Source organism: Canis lupus, chromosome 32 (assembly GCF_048164855.1).
Source record: "Canis lupus baileyi chromosome 32, mCanLup2.hap1, whole genome shotgun sequence".
In the NCBI taxonomy this organism is placed as follows: domain Eukaryota; kingdom Metazoa; phylum Chordata; class Mammalia; order Carnivora; family Canidae; genus Canis; species Canis lupus.
Window position 1 is genome coordinate 12,888,978 of NC_132869.1, and position 23,494 is coordinate 12,912,471.

A 23,494-nucleotide genomic window follows, 5' to 3' on the forward strand; every position below is an offset into this window, starting at 1 on the left:
GCCATATTACAGATGAGAAGAAATTGCTCAAATTCATAAATGACAGATTGTGGATTCTAACCGAGATATTTTTGACTCCAAGGCCCATGGTCTTAATATACTACACTCACTTCCAACCAAACTCTAAAAGAATATGGATGACTTAGGGCTGGTGGCCAAACTAGAATATGGGTCTCCAAACCACACACAGGTTAACCAACTTCATTATGTTAGCTCATAGGTAAGTCTAAACACTTGTGCATTAGAAATCTGGGTATGGGACAGCCTGGGTGGCTCAATGGTTTAGCGCCACCTTCCGCCCAGGACCTGATCCTGGAGACCCAGGATCGAGTCCCACGTCGGGCTCCCTGCATGGAGCCTGCTTCTCCCTCTGTCTGTGTCTCTGCCTCTCTCTGTGTGTGTCTCTTACAAATAAATAAATAAAATCTTAAAAAAAAAAAGAAATCTGGATATGTTACTTTACATAGTTCCTGCCCACAAGTAGCTCATTCTAGCAAGAGACAGATGAATATAGAATGTGAGAAGTGCTGTCATAACAGATGGGAGAGCAATTAATTTGGCTTAGACTTAAAATGGGTTTTAGATAGAAGGAGCACATTAGGGAGAGAGGGCATTCCTGACTGAGCAAACAATGTAAAGGCAGTTACAGGGGACACAATGCACTGTGGGTTTAAAGAGCAGAATAACACTATGACTGGGCAGGAAAATAAGAGTGAATAAAGGGTACTGGAAATAAGGATAAGTCCAAGTTGTGAAAGCAGTCACTGATTCTTAGAGATGGGGGACTTTTTTTTTTTTAACTCCAATTAATAAATGTCTGGGGACATTTAAGTTGTTTAATTTAAACTTCTGATTTATTAGATGTTAAGCACTGATTTAAAAATTAGAGATTAAGCACTGATGTTTACAAAAAGCAAAACTCAGTTGCTAACAATAAACTGGCAACCCAACCCTCCCAATGTTAAGAACAGAAAATAACATGGGAAATAGAGAATGCTCAGATCAGATTTAAAGTCAGAGAAACTTCCTCATATAGATTAAATACTAAGCTGTTGTGATCTATTGACTTAATGGTTAAACTAGGTTTATAAAACAAGAACTGACAATACATGCTAAATTGCCCTGGCAAAGACAAACCTCAGAACATTAGAGTGGTAGTTCCCTAAATGTTCATGTCAGTAACAACCTGAGGTCATGTATCTTTGTATTAGTTTCTCTTAATTAGTATGGTTCCAATACTGCAAAATGCTTATCAGTCACATGAAGGCATTTCAGTACTCCAGCACCTTAACAGGAACATGAAACATTTCTTCCTAATCAGTTTACTTTCAAACAAAGGGCCACATACAGGTTAAAGTTCTCCTGTCTTCTCCCTTTGAAGGATTAACCCTTTTTCCAGCCGAAGTTCATTAAAAATTCTTTATTTAGTATATTCTCTCATCCAGAGAATAAACTTTATAAACATAAGTTATTTTAGAATATTGTAGCAGTTTTTTGATAGGTAATTCGATTAGTAGAATTATAAAAAGGGAAAAGGATTACCAGAAATACATTAATTCTAACAAAGCTTCAGGAAAATCTTGATTATTAAAACCCTTTGTATCTTACAAGTTTTGCATATATAGTTTTAGCTCTTCAGAGCCCTCTACTAATAAGGCACATGCAATAGTAAAAAGTTTGCTACTGCAGCCTTGGGGAACATCTCTTAGTGTTGTGTTGGTGCTTCTCTGACAGAATATACTTTTAATTGAGACAGTCACATACTTATATACATTATAAATTCCAAGTATAAACACTGCAATTAAATGATGAACTGAAATAAAATCATAAATCCTCATATAGTAGCCTCTCACAAATTATTTAAATTTCATAAAAATATGAAATGTTAACACAAGTGGAATGGCAACTGACTTTATGAAAGCTCATACACTGAAACTAAACATGAAATTTCGAGCCTGTGATATGGAGTGATTCTGTTACCAAGGAGCATCCCCTCATTGTATAAATAGCTACTGCTTTTCTTCAAGCCAGACTTAGGATGGTTTTGATGATCAACATTGTCCTTTACCCTATCCATGACTCAAAATGGAGGACTCTTACTATCTCTTGATTTTTTTTAGCTTACTTAAGATGAGCCCTGAAAAGGAAAAAGATCACTAAAATGATTATCTTCAGAAGTATCATCTCCTTACTGCAGATAATCCTTGACAACAGGAGCCTCTGATTCAGCCAGATTGCAACAGATTCCATGTTGGTATCCTGTAAGGTTTCCATGTTCCTGGAGAACATCATGCAAACTTCTTCTTAGTGGCCGTGAACCTCTCCATGTACTAAAAATCATGAAAGAAGAATATGTGGTATTTTGGCACAAGCAAATATTAGCCTATTTTTTAATTAGGATTTTGTGATTTTTTTTCATTTAGGTTTTTATTGGGTAAGGTCTTTTTCATTTCCTACAAAATTGACCTAACTGCAAATTTAAAGCATATAGTTTAGGGTTTTTTTCCCCCTTGTATTTTAATAGGACACCCATCAAAAGACAAAGATGCTTTACAATAAGCTATCTGGAGAAAAAGTTATCTTGGCACAATACCATTTGGCTAATTCTTAGACTCCACCTCCAAAATGGGGAACAAATCTGTTGACATAAACAGGATTATGCATATGTCCTATAGCTATCAATGTTCATGTAGGTTATTTCACTGTTGTCACTTCTGGAACAGTGATGAAGTACACTAACTAATACATACCTTATCATATCCTTCCAGTTCTCGAAGTTTCTTTATTTCAAAAAGGTTGCCTTCCACAGCAAGCAGACAGATCTGGGAATCACTGAGGATACTCTGTGGAAGCATGCTGAGCTCAAGACAATTCTCTTCCAAGCGAAGAACTTTAAGGCGAGGACAGCAAGATATCTTTACTGAGATCTGAGATATCTATTGAATGACAACAAAAAAGAATCATAGGAAAAAGCAAAAGTGCGATTAAGATTTTTTTTTTTTTTTTACTAAATTAAAACAAAAACTTGACCATTTGTCCTAGTTCTTTCTTTTACCGCCTCCATTTTCTCACTACCTACTCATTCCCAAAGGCTGTGTTATCTGGCTTCTGTTATTCCTCCTCCACTGTTTGGAAAAAGATGCTGTTTGAAGGTCACCAGTGGCTTTTTAGAAACAAAAGTGTTCTAATAAAAGCACTATTACAGAAAATTTGAGAATCACATAAGTTTAAAGAAAAAAGTTACCTCTGATCTGCCACCGTGAACATTTTGGTGCATTTACTGCCAATCTTTTATGTGTACGTTGATACCATTATACTGCCAAAGTCAAAGATTCACTGTCCTCATTCCTTACTGGATTTGACTACCATCTCCCACTTCTTTCTGCTTCTCCTGACCTTCCCCCGCACCCTGCCTTGTGCTCTCCCTCTCTCACTCACCTCCCTTAAAATCTTTTTAAAAAAATCGAACTTAAATGAATTTGAACAGCAATGTATGGCTATTGTATTAGACTATGCAAATACAAATCCAAGGCGCTAAAAAATTAAAGGTCACCTAGTCTCACTGTTTTATGTTTAATCATTTAAGCCTTATGTCTAGATGATTTCTCCAGTCGGATACATATTAAGCAAGGAGTTTCCAAAGTAATGGAAACAAATTTCAAATATTTCAATTAAAGCTGTCCAACAATGAAACAGGCTATTGCCAGAAAGCCTGTCACTTAAAAATTTTCAGTAAAAGCAGGACACACTTGACAAAGATGTCAAAAAAGGGACAATAAATTATTCTGTCCAACTCCAAGAACTTAGGAGTTAAAGCCTCTTTTCCACTCTGACATAGCTCCTTGCTAGATGACTAGAGGCATATTTGAGGAGGATCTGAATTCTTCAAGATTTGTGAGACAGTTTAACTTTTGAAATTATCTCACCCCATTATCCATCCCACTCTCCTAAAAAAAACCTACATAATACACACACCCAGTATCTCAACTAATAGCCCTTTGAGCTTGGAAATTAGTCCAGCCCATAGAATGTACTGCTCATCTAGCCTCTGATACCCAGCTCCATGGTTATGGTTTAGAAAAGTATTATACAGGAGACTAAACCCAGGTGATGCAGGGGAAAAAAAATCCCTTAAACTCTAGACCTGGTTCTGGTTGAGATTGAGTTCGATGACCTGCAGCTCCCCCACTGTGTCAGGTATGCTCCGAATCTGATTCTTGGAGAGATCCACCACATCCAGGTGTCTTAGGCTACAGAGTTGTGGTGGTAGTGCTTGCAGCTGGTTCCCAGAGAGGCTCAGGGTCTTGAGGGCTGCCAGCTGCCCAAAGGTAGACGGTAGCTCTCTCAAGTGATTGTTGTTTAAGCTTAGCATCTCTAGTTTTTTCAGATTGCATAACTCCTCGGGAAGAACAGCTGGCAAAGAAAAATAAAAACCTGAATCTGATACAGCTGAGAAACACCTTTAAGTTTAGAAAAACTACATGGCTACATGATAAGCCTCCTATCAATACATATAAAATTCTCACATGTGCCATTTATAAGTATTGCATTTTACCAACATAGTCTTCAGGAAATGTGGGTGCTGTCAAAATACAGGAAAGCACTTATGTATATATTGGGCTCCTTTTGTAAAAGGACCTTGGCAGAATCCGACAGCAATTTTGTGGGATTTGTTAGGCCCTCCCCTTCCCATTCCATCTCCTTTCTAAGTTCGCTGGCTGTGCACTACATCCCAAAGATGGTCTTCACTTTCAAGTCCAAATTAAACCAGTACCAATCATACCACCAGAGGAAGCGTATAGATGTAATTACAAGATAGCTTCAAGGACTCTGACATCCTCCTGCATCTTGAGCTCTCAAAAGTTTCTCTCTTTTTTTTTAGATTTTATTTATTTATTCATGAGAGACACAGAGAGAGAGAGACAGAGACAGAGAGACAGAGAGGCAGAGGAAGAAGCAGGCTCCATGCAGGGAGCCCAATGCGGGACTCGATCCCTGATCTCCAGGATCACGCCCTGGGCTGAAGGCCGCGCTAAACCGCTGAACCACCCAGGCTGCCCTCAAAACAGTTTCATAACAAAAACAAGCTTGTAAGAGAAAACCACCCTTCTTAACAGCTGATCACTAGCAAAAGCTTCCCAAGTGCAAAAGCCATACTGAGTTTGTTGTTGTTCAAGGAGAGGCTCTTCAGCAGAGTGAACTTCCCTATAATCACAGGCGGTAGGCTCTCGATCTTGTTGTTGGACAAGTCGATGGTCCTTAGATTGCTGGTCAGCTTCTGCAACTCGGGGGGGAACTGGAGAAAGGGGTTCAGAGTGCGGAGAATTCCTCACCGATTAACTTCACCACCCCGCCGTCCCTCTCCCTTTGATTTCCCTGGTCGGTCCCCTCCCGGTCTCACCTCGGTCAGCCCACGGTCCTTCAGCTGAAAGACACCAGTTTTCTGCGCGGTTTCCACATGAGCGCGGAGGGCACTGTTTCCCATTCTAGGGCCGCGGCTCAGGTCCCTGCGGGAGGGAAGCGCAGCTGTCACCGCTCAGCCAGGCATCCGGCCACCCCCTCCGCCTCTCGGCTGGGTCTCGTGCCCAAGCTGTCACCTCCTGCCGACTCCTAGATCTTGGGGGCCAACTAAAAGCGGCAAAGAAGAAAGGGGAGAACAGCCCGACCACCAGGCCCAGCAGCTTTTGCAGGTGTTCCGAGGCTGGACGCCGCTGGAGCCTACGAACGATCAGGGAGCTCCGGACTCATCTTCTACCCCTCAGCTCACAGCCGGCTTAGCTAGAGAAGACCCACGGCCCGCGCTCCCCCGGGATGCGCTCCCCGGGCTTCCGCCCGGGAAGAAACGCCCTGTGACGTCATCTATCGGCGCGGCGCGTCCGCCTGGCGTTCCACTCACTCTCGGCGCCCGCCCGGGACTTGGGTCCCAGCCATGGCCGCTGCGCACCCCTGGGACCCCGCGTGCGAGCCAAGTGCTGCCGGGCTCCTGCTGAGCCACTTCGTAGCGTCGGGGATGGTCACTCAGGTGCGTGGGCGGCGATGGCGTCATTAAGGGGGTGCCGACGGAGGCGACAGAAGATCGCTGTGAGGTGGTGGTGCCGGGCAGCGGGCGGGTGTGCGAGGGTGCTGGGTGGCGGCTGTGCTGTGGTAGAGGCCGATGGAGCCTCTTCCAGGCAACAGTAGTGACGGTTCTGCCGTGGTTGCGCGAAAGCGGGTTCGAGTAGAGAGAGGATTTTTTTTTTTTAAGATTTATTTATTTATCATGAGAGACACACAGAGAGAGGCAGAGACACAGGCAGAGGGAGAAGCAGGCTCCCTGCAGGGACCCCGATGTGGAACTCGATCCCAGGACTCCAGGATCACGCCCTGGGCTGAAGGCGGCGCTAAACCGCGGAGCCACCTGGGCTGCCGGAGAGAGGATGTTTTGAGTGTCTGCGAGCGAGTTATCCGGTCAGTTCGTGAGAGATCATAAAGATCCATCTTCCTCCCGCTTTTTCGCACCCGATGATACCGCCTCTATATTGTAATGGGTGCTGGGGTTGGGAAATAGGGGTAAGTAATTAAAACACAAACATTCTCAAACAAGCCTGTTTGTGTGAGGTACTGAAGCGTATTTGGGGCGGGAGACGCTGGGTACATGAGAGGGTCAGGAAAAGCACGTGATGTTAATAGGCAAAAAAATGAATGAAAAAAAAAATAGCAAAGACCCGAAAGACCTTGGAACGTGAATGGAGGAGGGGAGTATTAGAAGAGAAGAGGAAGATTAGCCCAAGCGGTGGTAGTTTTAGGTTCCACAAGAAGAACATGCTCATATGCCAAAGGAAACGAGCCAGTGGATGGGAGAAATTAAATATGTGAGGCAATAATAGAATCCAGGTGGCCGAAGTGACAAGGGAATGGGAAAAGTGAGGTAAGGGAAAGAAATTTTGAGATAACGAGCAAGTTGAGGATTTTCGCTGAAAGAAGCTGGAAAGTAGGAAGGTAAAATCATCTGCAGAGATTAACAGTATGAACATGATGGAAGATTTATGGAAAATACACAACTTTGTATACCTAGAAGAGTCATTAGAGTCTTGTACCTTACACTTTTTTTTTTTAAGGTTTATTATTAGAAAGAGGGGAGGAGGGGCAGAAGGAAAGAATTTCAAACAAACTCCTCTCTTAGCTAAGTAGGAAATGGGACACCCTGCTACAGCCCTGAGATTAGGACCTGAGCTGAGATCAAGAGTGGCTTAACCCGAGGACTCACCCACGTGCCCTTACCTTACAGTATTTTTAAGATAAACGAAAGCCCTTAGGTGGCTCAGGTGGTTAAGCCTCTCACTCTTGATTTCTGCTCAGGTCCTGATCTCAGGGTCCTGGGATGGAGCCCTACCTGTGGCTCCATGCTGAGTGGGGAGACTACTTTAGGATTCTCTCTCCTCTCCCTCTGCCCCTCCTCCTCCATGCTTGCTTGCTGTCACTTGCTCTCTCTCTCTAAAATAAATAAATAAATAAATCTAGAAGAAGAAGAAGAAGAAAGAAGAAGAAAGGAGGAGGAGGAACAACAACTAAGGTCTAAGGAGACCCAAGAAATTTAGGCAAGGTCACTTAACTAGTGAAATAGATCACAGAGCGCTCCCTGCTCTTAACTTCTCTGCTATACTGCCTCCCTTTTAATGTTCCTCAGCTAGAATTCAGTATGAAGTGGAAAGAATGAAAAAGAAGAAAGGATGTCCACAGACACAAGTTTATCTGTATATATTATGTACACACGGTGTTATCAGGATTTTTATATTACACATAAAGTCCTGGATTTCAGCTTCTTGTGCCTAGCAACAGAATGAACAGAAATGCCTCAAGCAGATTCCCTTTTTCAGGATCCTTTCATTTTCAGTGTCCCTTTACCCTACTGGCATATAAAGCATATAATATAAAATGGCAATGATCAACAGAAAAGACTTTTCTGTATTCCCCAATCCTTGCCCTTTTTTTTTTTTTAAGTAAGATATAGAGCTAAGTCACTGTCCTCAAATAGTTAGAATTTCTATTAGAGAAATTTGACAACTCTCTTTTTCCTTTCTCCTTTTGGCTCTCCCTTGAATACTCTTCTTTTTCCATTGGTTTCCCTTGCATATTGTTGGCTAAGCTCCATTACCCTGCTGTTGAGCCCAGAAGTTCACTAGTTTGCATGTGTGCAGTTAAGATTAGTGTATACACAGGGCGGGATGAAGAGATACCAGAGAATGAGTAAATTACAGTGAGAAATGGGAGATGTTTTACTTTCATTTACCTTATACCTAAGAGAAAGCAGAAAGAAGAGTAAAGGTTATGCTGATATGATGGAAATGCAGTAAATTAGATTTGTCCTCATTTAAGCCATGATACATATTTATGGAATGAAGTTGAACTAATACTTTACTCCTTCAACCCTCAGTTTTGCTGTATTTTGTCTTATATTCCTCATTGAATGGCATGTCTATCTGTCCAGTCACTGGAGCTAGGATCCTTGGAGTTAATATTGACTGACTTTATCCCTGGTATCCCATATCAACCAAGATTTTTCAGTTTCATCTCTCCAGGGAATCACATCTCTGTCTTCCTTTCCTTTTTAACTGCTACTGACCTAGTCCACGTTCTCATCTTCTCACCTGGAATGCTATAGTAACTGCTTGTCTAAATATTCAACCTTCAGTCCCATCTCTCACCTAGCTTTTTTGGTTTTTAGTGGTAGGTCTTTTTGTGGTAAAATACTCCTAATATAAAATTTACCATTTTAACATCAGTGTATAATTCAGTGGCATGAAGTATAGTCACAATGTTGTGAATCTATTTTCAAAACTTTTTTTTATCAACCTGATGGAAACCCCATACCCATTAAGTAGTCACTCTATTCCTTACTGCCCCCCCAGCCTCATAAGTTCTATTTTCCATATTATCCTTTTTAAATTTCTAAAATATGTATTATATATGAACATGTTACCTCGTCACCAGAAAACTTTGAATTACTCTCATTTTCTGCATTATAATTGTTTGTCATAGTTATCAAGATCTTTCATGATTAAGTAGGAAACTACATTCTCAGATTCATCTTCCCTTTCTTTTCACATATATATCAATACTAGAATATCTTTTCCTTCCCATCCATCCTGAATCTTCAATTGCCTAACTTAATAAATGCTAATAAAGTGTGTTATCATTGGTCAGCAAATTTTTACTATTAAGGGCCAGAGAATAAGTATCTGAGGCTTTTAGGTCCATATAATTGCATCTGGTGTATAGTGTGAAAGAAGCCAGAGATAATAAGTAAATAAATGGGTGCAGTTGAGTTTATTCTGAATCCTGAAATTTGAATTTCATATAATTTTCATGTGTCACAAAATACTATTTTTCTTTTAATTTTTTTCTTCCCAGCATTTAAAAAATATAAAAACCATTCTTAGCTTATGGCCTATACAAAAACAGGCAGTGAGTGGGGTGCATTTAGTTCCTGGACTATCATTTTCTAACCCTTTTCCTATAAGATATGTAAAGATCTAAATATGCTAATATTCTTGAAAAGAAGAAAAGAGCGACGCCTGGGTGGCTCAGCGGTTGGGCGGCTGCCTTCGGCTCAAGTCATGATCCCGGGGATTCGGGATGGAGTCCCCGCATCAGGCTCCTGTGAAGAGCCTGCTTCTCCCGCTGCCTGTGTCTGTGCCTCTCTCTCTCTGTGTCTCTCATGAATAAATAAATCTTAAAAAAAAAAAAAAAAGAAGAAGAAGAAAAGAATACAGAGAAAATTACGGATGGACTCGGGATGAACAATATTCTTATTCTGAAGCAACCTGCAATTTAAGGAGGCAATATATGCAAGCAATATTTTGCATGAAATGAAAGGATAAAAAGGAGGATATAAGCTTTTTAGAAGAAGAATTCCACCTGGACAGAAGATTCCTTTAAGAGAGTGAGAATGTGGGGCACCTGTGTGGCTCAGTGGTTGAGTGTCTGCCTTTGGCTCCGATCGTGATCCCAGGGGTCCTGGGATCAAGTCCCACATCAGGCTCCCTGCATGGAGCCTGCTTCTCCCTCTGCCTGTGTCTCTGCCTCTTTCTCTCTGTCTCTAATGAATAAATAAAATCTTTTTAAAAAAAAAAGTGAGAATGTGAAAAGAGGCAGCCAATAAAGATCATTTAATGAATCAGATAAATGATTCCATGGTGGGAAACTATTTGATTTTAGCCCTCAGAAAGTCAGAGACTAGGTCTTGGTGATTTGTATAGAGGTGATTCTCCACCAATCTAAGCCTCAGCCTTCTTAACCTTACCAGCCTTCTCTGGTAAGCTGTCACTAATGTAAATATATTGTGCATAGTGCTTTAGGAAATAGAACACAGTGATTAAGTGTTTTTTGTTTTTCTTATTTTTTAAATATTTGGCCAAAGGACTTGTGATAGTGAATATTTAGTTTTTTGTTTGTTTTGTTTTTTGTTTTGTTTTTTTTAAGATTTATTTATTTGAGAGGGAGGGAAAAAGAGAGAGTATCTATGGGTGCACAGAGGGGATGGGCGGAGGGGAGTAAAAGGAAGAGGGTAAGCATACCAGGCCAACTCCTCACTGAGCATGGAGCCCAAAGTGGTGCTCAGTCTCATGACCCCAAGATCATGACCTGAGCTGAAACGGAGAATCAGATGCTTAACCCACTGAGCTACTCAGGCGCCCAGATGGTATTTTGCAAACAGGAAATATACATTGCTACTGTTACACTCTGTACTTCTTTTTCCCCGGGGGCAGTGTTGGACATAATAAATCCTCATGTTTTAAGTCTGTGGGTTTGCTATTCCAGTGCACATAGAAACTTTTTGTGACTTACGACTGCTTTCTCTGTTCACTTACCAATAGGAGATGTTAAATATATCTAAGAAATCAGCACCTTACTTTGTGAACTTCTCCAGACTACAGCAGATCTCAAATATTCAAGCTGAAATCTACCAGGTAAATTATGTTGGACTTTTTACTTTCTAGTACAGGGAAAAAAAATCTTGATTCCAATAGCAGTTCTTTTGCACTTAGAACATTGTCTAGCACATAGCCAGATAAGTGTTTACTTATAAGTGATAGTAGGAGTTAGTAGTAGCAGTAGCAGCAATAGGGCTTGAACACCAAAATGAAAATCTTCAGTAAATCCCCTGGGCTATCATAACAAATCTTTCTCCCTCCCCACAAATATTCCTGGGTTAAAGACTATGCCTTTTTTACTAAAGTATAAGCCTTCAGGCACCATTCTACATGAGCTAAATGTTATTTTTCTTATTAATGTAGAAAAACTTGGAAATTGAACTTTTAAAACTAGAAAAAGATACAGCAGATGTTGTTCATCCTTTCTTTTTGGGTAAGTAGTTTGATGAAATAGTAATCATTGGAATTTCAACTTTTTCTTGAATAACCTTATATAAGCACCAGGCAATAAAATTATGATATACCGTAATTTTTCCAGGTATTTCCCCAAAGCTAATGAAGTCTTCTATTCCGTGCTCAAATAGAAGTCTTATTCATTTGACTAGTACAAATAGCATAAAATGTAACCAAGGTAGGAGCTCCTCAAATTCAGGAAAGCTTGAAAGACCAAGAAGGGCTGAGAAACTTTCCAGATTAAAGGAGACTAAAGGGACTCAATAGCCAAAGCATAGTATGGTCATGGACTGAATACTTGATTAGAAATTTCTTTTGCTATAAGGTACATTATTGAATTAATTGGTGATGTGTCTATATGGACTGTATTAAATATTGGTAGTATTGTACCAATTTTAAATTTTATGAATTTGATACTTGTAATATAGTTACATAAGAGAATTTTCCCATTTATGGAAATACATGCTCAGGTTTTAGGGGTAAGAATTTCATGTTATGTACAACTTAAGTGGATCAGCAAAAATACATGTACTGAGTATGTGGAGAAAGAAGAAATAAAAATGTAGCTAAATGTTAATAGTTGGTGAGTTTAGGTGAAATGTATATGGGAATATAATGAAACTTTTCTGTAAGTTTGACATTTTTTTCAAAATAAAATTTAAAAGTGGCAATTGGCAGCCAGTAACTGAATTCTGGGCAAAATATTAAAATGATCAGAAATAGTTTGTAAGACAAATGCTTATTTTTTTTTTTTTTAATTTATTTATGATAGGCACACAGAGAGAGAGAGAGAGAGGCAGAGACATAGGCAGAGGGAGAAGCAGGCTCCATGCACCAGGAGCCCGACGTGGAACTCGATCCTGGGTCTCCAGGATTACACCCTGGGCCAAAGGCAGGCGCTAAACCGCTGCACCACCCAGCGTTCCCCAAATGCTTATTTTTTAATGTCCATGTAGAATGTTAGAGGCAGATAGATTTTATGTGAAGAATATGGCTCTGGCTTATAAAAACTGAACTAGGAGTAGAGTTGAATAATGCAAAGAATTTACTTTTTTTTTAATTGGAGTTTTTGTTGCCTGGTGCTTATATAAGGTTATCCATAACACCCCGTGCTCATCCCGCCAAGTGCCCCCCCTCAGTGCGCATCACCCAGTCATCCTAACCCCCTGCCCACCTCCCCTTCCACTACCCCTTGTTCATTTCCCAGAGTTAGGTGTCTCTCATGTTTTGTCACCCTCACTTATATTTTTACTCATTTTCTCTCCTTTCCCTTTATTCCCTTTCACTAATTTTTATATTCCCCAAATGAATGAGACCATATAATGTTTGTCCTTTTCCGATTGACTTATTTCGCTCAGCATAATACCCTCCAGGTCCATCCACGTCAAAGCAAATGGTGGGTATTTGTCGTTTCTAATGGCTGAGTAATATTCCATTGTATACATAGACCACATCTTCTTTATCCATTCATCTTTCGATGGACACCGAGGCTCCTTCCACAGTTTGGCTATTGTGGACATTGCTGCTATAAATATTGGGGTGCAGGTGTCCCGGCGTTTCACAGTGCAAAGAATTTAGCACTGGATTTTGTTGTCAGCAGGCAAACTAAGAAAATTGTTGAAAGTAAACTGGTTTGATATTAAAGATAGCAAAGGGCAGATACTTAGGAGAGAAATATATTAATTTTTGACATTGGTAACATCAAAGCAAAAAGAAATTATTAGTGATTTTAAAACTTGTCATATTGTTGGGATGTGTGGGTGGCTCAGTGGGTGAGCATCTGCCTTTGGCTCAAGTCATAATCCCAGGGTCCTGGGATTGAGTCCCACATCTGGCTCCCTGCAGGGAGCCTGCTTCTCCCTATGCCTATGTCTCTGCCTCTCTCTGTGTCTCTCGTGAATAAATAAATAAATGAAATATTTTTAAAAAATAAAAATAAAACTTGTCATATTGCTAACTATAATTCCTGTTTCTGGTTTGTATAGCTCAGAAGTGTCATACTCTGCAAAGCATGAATAATCATTTGGAGGCAGTGTTAAAAGAGAAGAGGTCCCTCAGGCAAAGACTGTTGAAAACCACTTGCGAGGAAAACTTGCCTATTGAAGCTGTTTATCACAGGTTAAATTAAAAAGTAGAAGTTAATGATTACGCATGTTTCCTAAGGGTATTTTTTGTTTAGACTGATAGTTATTTCATAGCATAATTCATTAAACAATATATTAGTGATTATGTCTGTTAACAGTACTATTAATGCTGATACATAAAACCAGAAAGAAAATCTTTTACTTTTAAAGAGTTAAGCTGTGGTGAAGAGAAAGGCATTCCTTTTGCCAACTGTGTTTTGGGAATGATGTAATGACTTCAGTGAAAGAAATTAGATCAATAATGTATAGTAAGATGGGTAAAAATTATTTTATTACATACAGACCATTTTTTATGAAGTAAACTTACTGTTCTGTTAATGTTGCCTATATGTAAAAATTCTCTTAGGGAGTTTAAGTAGGGAGAGGTGAAAACAATGCCAGCTAAAGGGGGAAAAAGACTGAGTCCTAGACTTATTTGTGCTTTTTGTAGGCTTCAAAACCTTAGGCAAATGGTTCGTGTAGGTAAATAGTTTTTGTAGGCTTCAAAACCTTAGGTAAATGGTTAGCCTTAGTTTCCCAATCCATAGAATGGGCATACTCTGTTGCTCTTTTCCTTGTATGAGTATTGCAAGTATAATAATGAACAGTAAAGAAGCAAACATCTAGGGATCTGATTGCTAACCTTCTCCACCAATGCCTCACTAGCTGACCCTGAGCAAATCAGTACCTTTCTTAAGTGTCAGATATTTTATCTTTTAGTAAAAGAATAAATATAAAAATCTCATTCTTGTGGATATATTCAGTTATCTGTTCAGTACAGTAAAATACCATTAATGTATATATTATACATTATATATCAGAAGAACTGAGTAATGATATTAAAGCATTTTGCAAATACGAAGGTTCAAAGTGGTTTTGGCTATAGGCAGTTTCAGTCAAGTACATTTATCCTTACTGTCTTCACCCTTCGAGAATGAGTAGATTGAAATGTAATGAGATTTAATCTGGGAAAATTACTTATAGGATAAAATTATTAACATTAAGTTTTGTCTAATATTAGGTTGGGTACCAGATATTATTAGTGTTATCGCTCTTTTTCTTTTTGGATGACAAGTTAATTTCTGCCTAAAGTGAAGGAAAATGACGTTTTTATCAGTGGTATTTCCATGAATTCAGAAAGGTTATTATTGGCTCACTGGGTTGATTGTAATTCTCTTTTCTTATACTAAAAGTCCAAATTAAAAATAAAAAAGAACACAAAATAACTTAAAAAAATAGTTGACTTTTTTCTCCCTCTTTCAGATACATGGTACATTTACTGGAATTGGCAGTAACTTTCATCGAAAGATTAGAAAACCATCTTGAAACAATCAGAAATATCCCTCATTTAGATGAAAATCTAAGGAAAATGGTGAGTATTAACAATTTAAGTATCGCAACTACTTCACATTACATTGGCTCTATTTAGTTCCTTTATACTAGAATCTCAACTGTGTGAGCTCTTTGTTTAAATTTTTTTTTTTTTTTTTTCTTTTTAAAAGAGGGAGAAGTGAGGAAGAGGCAGAGGAAGAAAGAAAGAGAATCTTGGGTAGGCTCTATGCCCAGTGCAGAGCCTGACTGCAGGGCTTGATCTCACAACCCTGAGATCATGACCTGAGCCAAAATCAAGAGTGACTTAACCAACTGAGCCACCCAGGCACCCCTTTGTTTAACTTTTTGATGGCTAATATTCTGAATAAATTATTTCTTAAAATTAAGATGGATTTTGTTAGAGCTTTTTTAGAAGTCATTTTACATTGTTTTATTCTAATATTTAATAAATAAATCTTCTTTTTTATATTGTGCAAGGGGCAATGCTATAGGTATCAGGAGAGAGAAACAAATATGACCAATCCCTGCTCTCAAATTCTCAAGGTTTAGTGAGAGAGCTGTAAGATACTCTCTATCTTGGCTTAGTTGGTTGAGCACCTGCCTTCAGCTCAGGTAATGATCCTAGAGTACCAAGAATGAGTCCTGGGAATTGAGCCCCTCTTTTGGCTCTGCACTCAGTGGGGAGCCTCCTTCTCCCTCTCCTTCAGCCCTTCCCCACTCATTCTCTCTCTCTCACTCTCTCTCTCTCAAATTAAATACAATCTTAAAAAAAGAAGAAGAAGAAAATTAGCACTGGCAGTTTGGGGGAAGAGTGGTACTTCCCCTTTGTTTTTTTTAAATTTTTATTTATTTATGATAGTCACACACAGAGAGAGAGAGAGAGAGAGGCAGAGACACAGGCAGAGGGAGAAGCAGGTTCCATGCACCGGGAGCCCGACGTGGGATTCAATCCCGGGTCTTCAGGATCGCGCCCTGGGCCAAAGGCAAGCGCCAAACCGCTGCGCCACCCAGGGATCCCCAGGTACTTCCCCTTTGGCTGATACTTAAAGATATTGAAAGGGAGATTAAATCAGAGTTAGTTTATGGAATGCCTTGAAAAGCAGACCAGGAAGCAGACTTTACTCTCCAAGTATTGGGGAACATTCAACAGTTCAAATGGATTTTTGGTTTGATTTTTATTTTAGAGCAGGGTAAAGAGGATGACTTACACTGTAATGGAGAAAATATTGGATAGAGTAGACCGAGTCAGGGGCTCCCTGGATGGCTCAGCGGTTTAGCGCCTGCCTTTGGTCAAGGGTGTGATCCTGGAGTCCCGGGATCGAGTCCACGTGGGGCTCCCTGCATGGAGCCCGCTTCTCCCTGTGTCTCTGCCCCCTTCTCATAAATAAAATCTTAAAAAAAAAAAAAAAAAAAGGAGATTAAGTCACTCAAAGTATGGACAGACTGCTCAGCATCACCTGGAAGCTTGTTAGAAATGCAGAATTGCAGACTTAATTCACCTTAGACCTTCAGAATCCGAATCTGTAGTTTAACAATTTCCTCAGGTGATTCCTACACACATTAAGGTTTGATAAGCTGTAGGCTAGAGAACTAGGCAAATGAAGCAAAGGCAGAGAAACTTAGAAAATAAATACAAGCATTCAGATACAAGATTTAAAGCATAGGAAAACAAAAGATTATGTAGATTTTTATTTGGGATGGCAAATTTCTAGAATATGTCTACTTTTTGGACAAGGGACACACCCATGATCATGAAGTATCTAGCCTTGGTGACTTGAAGGTGAGTAGGATCAAGAAATCAAAAAAGCTAATGACTTTGTTTTCTGACATGCCTTGCACAGATAGTAAATCTTCTGTCATTGTTGAATTGCAACTGAATTGAGTTTGAGATACTGAAAGTACATTCAGTTAGAGATTTTCAATAGACAAATATGGGACTGAATTTTAGGAAAGAAGTAGTTTTACAATATATGTGTCATCTGCTTTGAGGTGATAATTGAAGACAAAGGGAGGTGAACTTATAAAGAAAAAGCGTGTACTATAATAAGTGGGGAGAACACAATTTTAAGATGCCTTTGTATTAAGGGGCTAGAAAAGGTTGGGTGTGAACTTTTGGTATCATAACCATTTATGATATAATAATGATGTATTAATGACAGACGTAATTTCTCCTGTTTTCTCCTTCTTTCAAATACTACAGAGCATGGCTTTAGCAAAAATGGATATGTTGGTGACTGAGACAGAAGAATTGGCAGAGAATATACTCAAGTGGCGAGAACAGCAAAAGGAAATTTCCTCTTGTATTCCCAAAATACTAGCAGAAGAAAATTATCTTCATAAACATGATGTTATAATGCCTTCTTTACCTTTTACTTCTAAAGTTCATGTCCAAACCATTAATTCCAAGTGATCATCAACTGTTTATTTTTGCCTAATTATATGTAGTCATTGAAGTCTATTTCTAGCCAATTGTAATATGGGCATTTATAGGCTCTGCTGCTAGCATTACTGAAAGAGCTCTCTTTATATTGAAATACTAAGATTCCAAGTTCATTAAGACCAAATTGAATTTTCTTTTGTTTTTTTCATGTATTTTCATTCTACTTTTCAGTAAAACTCTTGAAGATCAAATATGACAGTATCTCAGAGAGGAGACTCTTATGTCATCTTTTTTTTTTTTTTTTTTTTTTTTTTTTTTTGTCTTTTTAAATGCTTGTTTCTGAATTAAAAGAGTCTCCTTGGAAATGAAAGTATGTTGAGTTTCGCTGTGAGACAGTTGCTAAGTATATACGAAAGAACAAATGTAGTAGGCCTGGCTGCTGTCCTTTGAAAGGCCTGCTTACAAAGTTGGCTCTTGTCTGGCTTCTTGGAATTTAGATTTCATCAGGGCTCCTTCCACTATCACTGGTGATTAGAGTTGTTCATAGTGACTCAAGTGTTTCTGCAGTGTGGTTCTAGTCTCCCATTCCTTCTGGGAGTCTATAATTTTGATGTATATTAGACAGAAGGTACCTGTGTGGCTAGCCCATGATCATAACCCTGGGCACTGCGTTTCTAATGAGCTTTCATGAAAGACGTTTGACACATTACACCTTAGTTACTGTGGGAATTAAGCATATCCTGTGTGAGACTCCACTAGCAGAGGGCTCTGGAAGCTTGTGTCTGGTTTCACCTGGGCTTTGCCTCGTGTACCTTTTCCCTTTGCTGTTTTACTGTGTATGCTTTTGTTAATATCATGCCCCTGGATACAGTGATACGCTGAACCCTGTGAATTCTCCAACCATCAAACCTGGGGGGAGGGAATATTCAAAACCCTGAGACGTGGGGGGGAGGGGGTAAAAAAAAAATAAAAAGACACTGAGACATGAAGAAATTTCTGAGGGTGTTCATGGGCAGGCTTATGAGCAGGCAAAGAAGAAAGGTAGAATAAAGAACAGAAAAAGCCATATTATAGTAAAACTTTAAGTGGTTTGCCTTACAAAATGCTCAGATATTTTACCTGAGACTATTGTACATATAAAAGAGAGCTGTATATTGGGGCGCCTGAACAGCCCAGTCAGTTAAGTGTCCCAACTCTTGATTTCATTTTAGCCCATGATCTCAGGGTCTTGGGATCAAGCTCTGGGTCAGGTCTCACTCTCAGCAGGGAGTCCATTTGAGATTCTCTTCCTCTGATCCTCCACCTGTGCTTTCATGCACTCTCAAATAATTTTTTTTTTTTTTTTACGTGGTGTAACACTAAGCCTTACTTAGGGTGTATTCATTTGTATGAATACTATAACTACCTCTGGGTTATTTTTCAGACTTGGTATTTTCTTTTGCTTTTAAAAAATAGAAGCATCAGTATTTTTATGCTTTTGCATTCTCTGTCAGCAAGGTTCTCTGATCCTTTTCATCGTACTCCTTAACACAAGAAGACCTCAACACAGTGACTGAGTAAAGTAGTTCTTCATAAGGAAGCGGGATCATTATTGAAAAACTGCCAGAACAATCAGGGATCATATTTTGAAGCCTACTTTGTGACTTTGTAAATGGGATATAGAAGAGTGGTTGTAACATCTTGAACATTGCCTAAGATTGTCTAGTCATTTGAACAAAGTTTTAGTTGTATTTCATTAGAGGTTTGTTCAAGCCCAGCCTTGGTTTCAAACATCTTACTCTTTTTTTTCTTCATGTAATTTCATATATTTTTGTGTGTGTATATATATTTATATTTATATATATACTATGTCACAAAAATTGATAATGCCTGGCTTTATCTTTTTATCTAGTATGTCTTTCTCAAAATTAAAAAAAAATAATAAACCTGTAATTTGTAACTAAAATTTTGTGGCCCTTGTCTGAATCCTATGTGATAGATGCTCTATGTAGTGTCTGCAGTTCAAGTATAGTTGCATAGGCCTATAGGTTACCTGACTCAAAAGCTTGAGGTAAGTTAAGACTGAGGCCTACTTTGGGTTATTGGCTGGGTTGATTGAGCATTCCAACTTGATTTCAGCTCAGGTTGTGATCTCGATGTTATGGGATTTATTCCTGTATCAGGCTCTGCACTCAAGAGGGGAGTCTGCTTCTCTCCCTCTCTGACCCTCCAACACCCATCCTCTCTCTCAAATAAATCTTTTTTTTTTTTTTTTTTTTTTTACCTTTTTTTACCAGTGATTCAAATAAATCTTTAAAATAAGAAAGGTCTACCTTAAAGAAAAATTTGGGCAGCCCCAGTGGCTCAGCAGTTTAGCACTGCCTTCAGCCTAGGGCCTGATCGTGGACACCCGGGATCAAGTCCAGCATCTGGCTCCCTGCATGAAGCCTGCTTCTTCCTCTGCCTATGTGTCTGCCTCGCTCTCTCTGTGTATCTCTCATTAATAAATAAAAAAATCTTTGAAAAAAAATTTAGTAGTATGGTAGTGTATCATTACACAGGTTTTAGGGATACTAAAGAATGCTCTGTACTGTCTAGGTGGGAGAGGTCATCAAGAAAATGTGACTACCAGTTAATCTGTGAGCTGGACCCCAGCAGTTAGAAGCTCCTCATCCCCTCCCCTATCCCTGGAATGTTGGGGATATTAGCTGCCCAAAGGACCTAGCCTTGAGATAGCAATGTACTGAGACCTTCTGTATGGTATACATGACAACCCAGTTAAGGCCTCTAAGTATAAACTTCTAAGATTTGGCAGATAGACTTGGGGATCTACAAGACACTTGGAGATCTACTTGTCTTGTAGATCCCAAGACAACCCTCATAATGTAAGCTCCCTTGCTTATTAAATCTGCCATCTACCAACTTGGAGGAGCCAGCCTCTCTTCAGTCTCATTCTGCCCAATAAATACGGGGGCCAATTTTAAGTTGCACCTGGAAAACAAACTTGTGAATCAACAGAGGTACATGAGATTTGTAAATTCATAACCAACATAATGATGCCACTCTGGGGTGTCTGGGTGACAGTCGATTAAGTATCCAGCCCAGTTTTGGCTTAGATTGTGACCTCAGGGTTATGAGACTAAGCCTCACATCAGGCTCTGTGCTGGGCATGGAGCCTGCTTAAGATTCTCTTCCACTCCCTCTGCTACTATCTCCTGCCTCCTAAGAAAAAAAAAAAAAAGTCACTGAAGAATATTTTGGAGGAATTGAGATGCCGCCTGGTTTTTCTAGCATTTCCCTTATTTTACCCCTTCCTCCGATCTATGACTATATGTTCTAACTTTTAAAATATGTTTTAATTTCCTTTTTCTACCTGGAAACATTGCCTACTTCATGAATTCTTGGGATGATTGAATAAAATAATAGATGAAAAACAATCTATTAGTACATAATAATAATAATCTATAGTACATAATAATAAGTGAAAGTCCTTGCTGTTTAACCAAAGTAGGGTAGATGACTTTGGTAACTCTGATTTCCCTCTCCAGGCTATTCTTATTAAATACCTCAGACACTAAATTAAACAAGAACTGGATATGGAACTTTGATCAAGGTTCTGGATTGAACTACCAACTACTGAAAATACAGAGGTTAGAAAAATACTTGAATATCACCACAGAGATCAATTTGCAAATATCTAGTCTGTGGGAAATCTACAGGGAAATGACCTGTTTTTATTTTTGTTTTTAAATAAATTCATGCCAGGGAGAGAAAAGAACAAGGAAGCTACTAAATAAAAGTTTAAAAGACATCAACCCAATTTATTTGGATTCTGATTTAAACAGATTGTTAAAAAAAACAAACACAACCCTCAGAACAAGAATCACATATTTTACCAACTGGACCAGCCAGGTGCCCCTCTTAGCAACCTTCAAGTATACAATGCAGTATTGTTAGCTATAGTCACTATACAGTAGGTCCCTATAACTTGTATCTGGAAGTTTGTACCCCTTGACTAACATTCTCATTTTCCCCACCCCAGCCCCAGAACCGCCAATTTAGTCTGCTTTTATGAGTTTTGTTTTTTAAGATTTCACATATAAGTGACATCATACAGGATTTATTTTTCTCTACCTTATTTCACTTGGTATAATACCATCCATGTTGTCACAAATGGCAGATTTCCTTTCTTTTAATGTCTGATTAATATTCCATTACACACGCCACATTTTCTTTATACATCTTTGATGTACAGGTAAATTGTTTCCATGTTTTGGTTAATTGTGAATAATGCTGCAATGAACAGGGTAATGAAGATAAATTTTCTAGACAGTGATTTCATTTCCTTTGGATTCGTACCTAAAAGGGGGATTGCTGGATCATAAGGTTATTACCTTATTATTTTTAATTGATTACTATTTATTTTTAATTCTTTGGAGAACCAATGTACTGTTTTCCCTAATACTGATTCTTTTCACTGCAAGGCACAGTGAGTAGAGAAGCCATTCATAAGACTAGGGTCCCAGGTGAATGGTAAACCTCCTGTCCCAATCCTCTAGGGAAAAATACTTTCAAATAGATGAGAAAGGGGAGGCTGGAAAGGTAAACTACTGAAACATGCCCGACATATTAAAGGCACCACCATGAATCTAGTACTACCACTGAAGTACTAAAATAGCCTCCTGACTGGTTCCTCTTGGGCTTTCAATTTTCCCCTTTCCTCAACTTAGTCTCAAAATGGCAGCCAGAGTGATCCTTTAAAGATATAAATCACATAATTTTGTATTTTCCTTAAAACTTTCCAAGTTTTCTGATTAATTTAGAATAAAATCTAAAGACTTTTTTTTAAAAAAAAGATTTTATTTATTTATTCATGAGAGACACAGAGAGAGGCAGAGACATAGGGCAGAGGGAGAAGTAGGCGCTAGCTGGGAGCCCCATGTGGGACTCGATCACCTGGATCCACGGACCTCAGGATGTCGCCCTCAGCTGAAGGCAAACGCTCAACCACTGAGACACTCAGATGCTCCTTCTTTTTCTAATATTCCATTGTGTCCAAGAGCAGGGTCCTTACATTGGTCTGTTCCCTGTGTCTGGAATGTCCTTCCAGATGACCACAGGATTCTTTCTTTCACATCCTTCAGATTTTTCTTCTGTCATTTTCTCAGCAAAGACTAACTAGGCCATATTTAAAATTTCAACACCCTCTCTACTCACTTTCTATGCTCTCTCCTACTTTATTTTTTTCTTCTTAGCTTATCTGATATACATATCACTCAAATTATTTTGCTTATTCTAAATTTCTCTCACCAAGTGCCATGCGGTCAGGGCTTTGCTTGTTTTCTTCACTGCTTATGTCCCTCCTGCTTAGAACAAAGCCTGTCGTAATAGGTGCTTACCTAGAAAATATTTATTAAATAAATGAATACTTGCACAACTCCCTCCCTCAGTTTCTTCAAATCTAGTCAAGTGTCACCTTATCGGTGAGGCCTTTCCTGAAGATCCTATGTAAAAAAAACACCTTTCCCTCGACATACCCCAAAACCATTACTGTATCTTACCCTTCTTAAAAAAAAAAAAAAATTGCAGTCAGCACACTCAACAAATTATTTATATTGTCGCTTTCCCCTTCCCTATAGATTCTAACGTCCATGAAGACTGGGACTGTATCCTCCGGAACCTTAAAACGGCACTTGACTCTTGGTAGGTACTCAAGTTATTTCTGACTGACCGCAGCCTCCCCACTATCACGAACACTGCCAGAGCGGCCATGAAGTTCCATCACAATCGAGAGAAATTTGGAGCGCTCCAAACTTCTCCACACTCCAAGTGCCTCTTTGCCGGCAGCTGCAAAAACACCAGGGTTCCCCATTTCATTTCTGCCCCTAAAATTTAAGTACAGAATCGACAACTCGGGCCAACGCAGCGAATACACATACTTGGCAAATTCCGTTACAAACTCCGCGTTACCCGAAACGTGAACGTATTTACTCGCTTCGGTCCAGTTGCGGCGGCGTCCGGGAACAAACGCTAGTTGCTGGTAGCTGGGACCTGGCCTCACCCGGCCGGGAGCGGCGCCCTCTCGGCGGCCAGGCTCACGATTGGCTGAGGCACGTCAGGCACCGCCCCCGTCGAACAGCGCCGCGCACGGGAGGGGCCGCGTCGGGGGTGCGGCGGGGCGACACGGGGCGGAGCGAGGCGGCCCGGGCAGGCGGGGTCAGGCCGTGCCCCCTCCCGCCCACCCGGCTCAGGATTGGCTGAGGCACGCAGGCCCCACCCACGCCGGCCCACGGCGCGCGCATGGGCGGGGCCGT

General features: G+C 39.8%; 2 protein-coding genes across 4 annotated transcripts; one reads left to right on the forward strand and one right to left on the reverse strand.

Annotated features, from left to right (window-relative positions):
• Nucleotides 1-832: 832 nt before the first annotated feature.
• On the reverse strand, nt 833-5,921 carry LRRC57 (leucine rich repeat containing 57). Of its 2 annotated transcripts, none has more exons than XM_072808708.1 (6): nt 5,897-5,921; nt 5,402-5,507; nt 5,158-5,296; nt 4,145-4,413; nt 2,751-2,936; nt 833-2,330 (listed from the first exon to the last, which is right to left on the reverse strand). In XM_072808708.1, exons 2-6 carry the CDS (start codon nt 5,483-5,485, stop codon nt 2,289-2,291), a joined length of 720 nt encoding a protein of 239 aa, XP_072664809.1. In that variant the 5' UTR covers nt 5,486-5,507; nt 5,897-5,921; the 3' UTR covers nt 833-2,288. The 2 variants fall into 2 exon arrangements, with proteins under 2 accessions (XP_072664809.1, XP_072664810.1); XM_072808709.1 differs by lacking the exon at nt 5,897-5,921 and adding an exon at nt 5,598-5,881.
• Nucleotides 5,861-19,146, forward strand: HAUS2 (HAUS augmin like complex subunit 2). 2 transcript variants are annotated; one of them, XM_072808706.1, is made up of 7 exons: nt 5,861-6,022; nt 10,857-10,949; nt 11,277-11,346; nt 13,352-13,484; nt 14,753-14,861; nt 15,681-15,842; nt 17,022-19,146. In XM_072808706.1, the coding sequence occupies exons 1-7, from the start codon at nt 5,930-5,932 to the stop codon at nt 17,229-17,231; spliced, it is 870 nt and encodes a 289-aa protein (XP_072664807.1). In that variant the 5' UTR covers nt 5,861-5,929; the 3' UTR covers nt 17,232-19,146. The 2 variants fall into 2 exon arrangements, with proteins under 2 accessions (XP_072664807.1, XP_072664808.1); XM_072808707.1 differs by lacking the exon at nt 15,681-15,842 and having other exon boundaries at nt 5,863-6,022.
• The last annotated feature ends 4,348 nt before the right edge of the window (nt 19,147-23,494 follow it).

Excerpts from the sequence above, each read along its gene's own strand:
- LRRC57 (XM_072808708.1), bottom strand. The coding sequence starts at position 5,485 with ATGGGAAACAGTGCCCTCCGCGCTCATGTGGAAACCGCGCAGAAAACT. Across the intron at positions 4,414-5,157 it reads CTTGAACAACAACAAACTCA|CTGTTCTTCCCGAGGAGTTA; the intron begins GTATGGCTTTTG and ends TTTCTTTGCCAG. Across the intron at positions 2,331-2,750 it reads AACTGGAAGGATATGATAAG|TACATGGAGAGGTTCACGGC; the intron begins GTATGTATTAGT and ends CATGATTTTTAG.
- HAUS2 (XM_072808706.1), top strand. The coding sequence starts at position 5,930 with ATGGCCGCTGCGCACCCCTGGGACCCCGCGTGCGAGCCAAGTGCTGCC. Across the intron at positions 6,023-10,856 it reads CGTCGGGGATGGTCACTCAG|GAGATGTTAAATATATCTAA; the intron begins GTGCGTGGGCGG and ends ACTTACCAATAG. Across the intron at positions 11,347-13,351 it reads TGTTCATCCTTTCTTTTTGG|CTCAGAAGTGTCATACTCTG; the intron begins GTAAGTAGTTTG and ends TGGTTTGTATAG.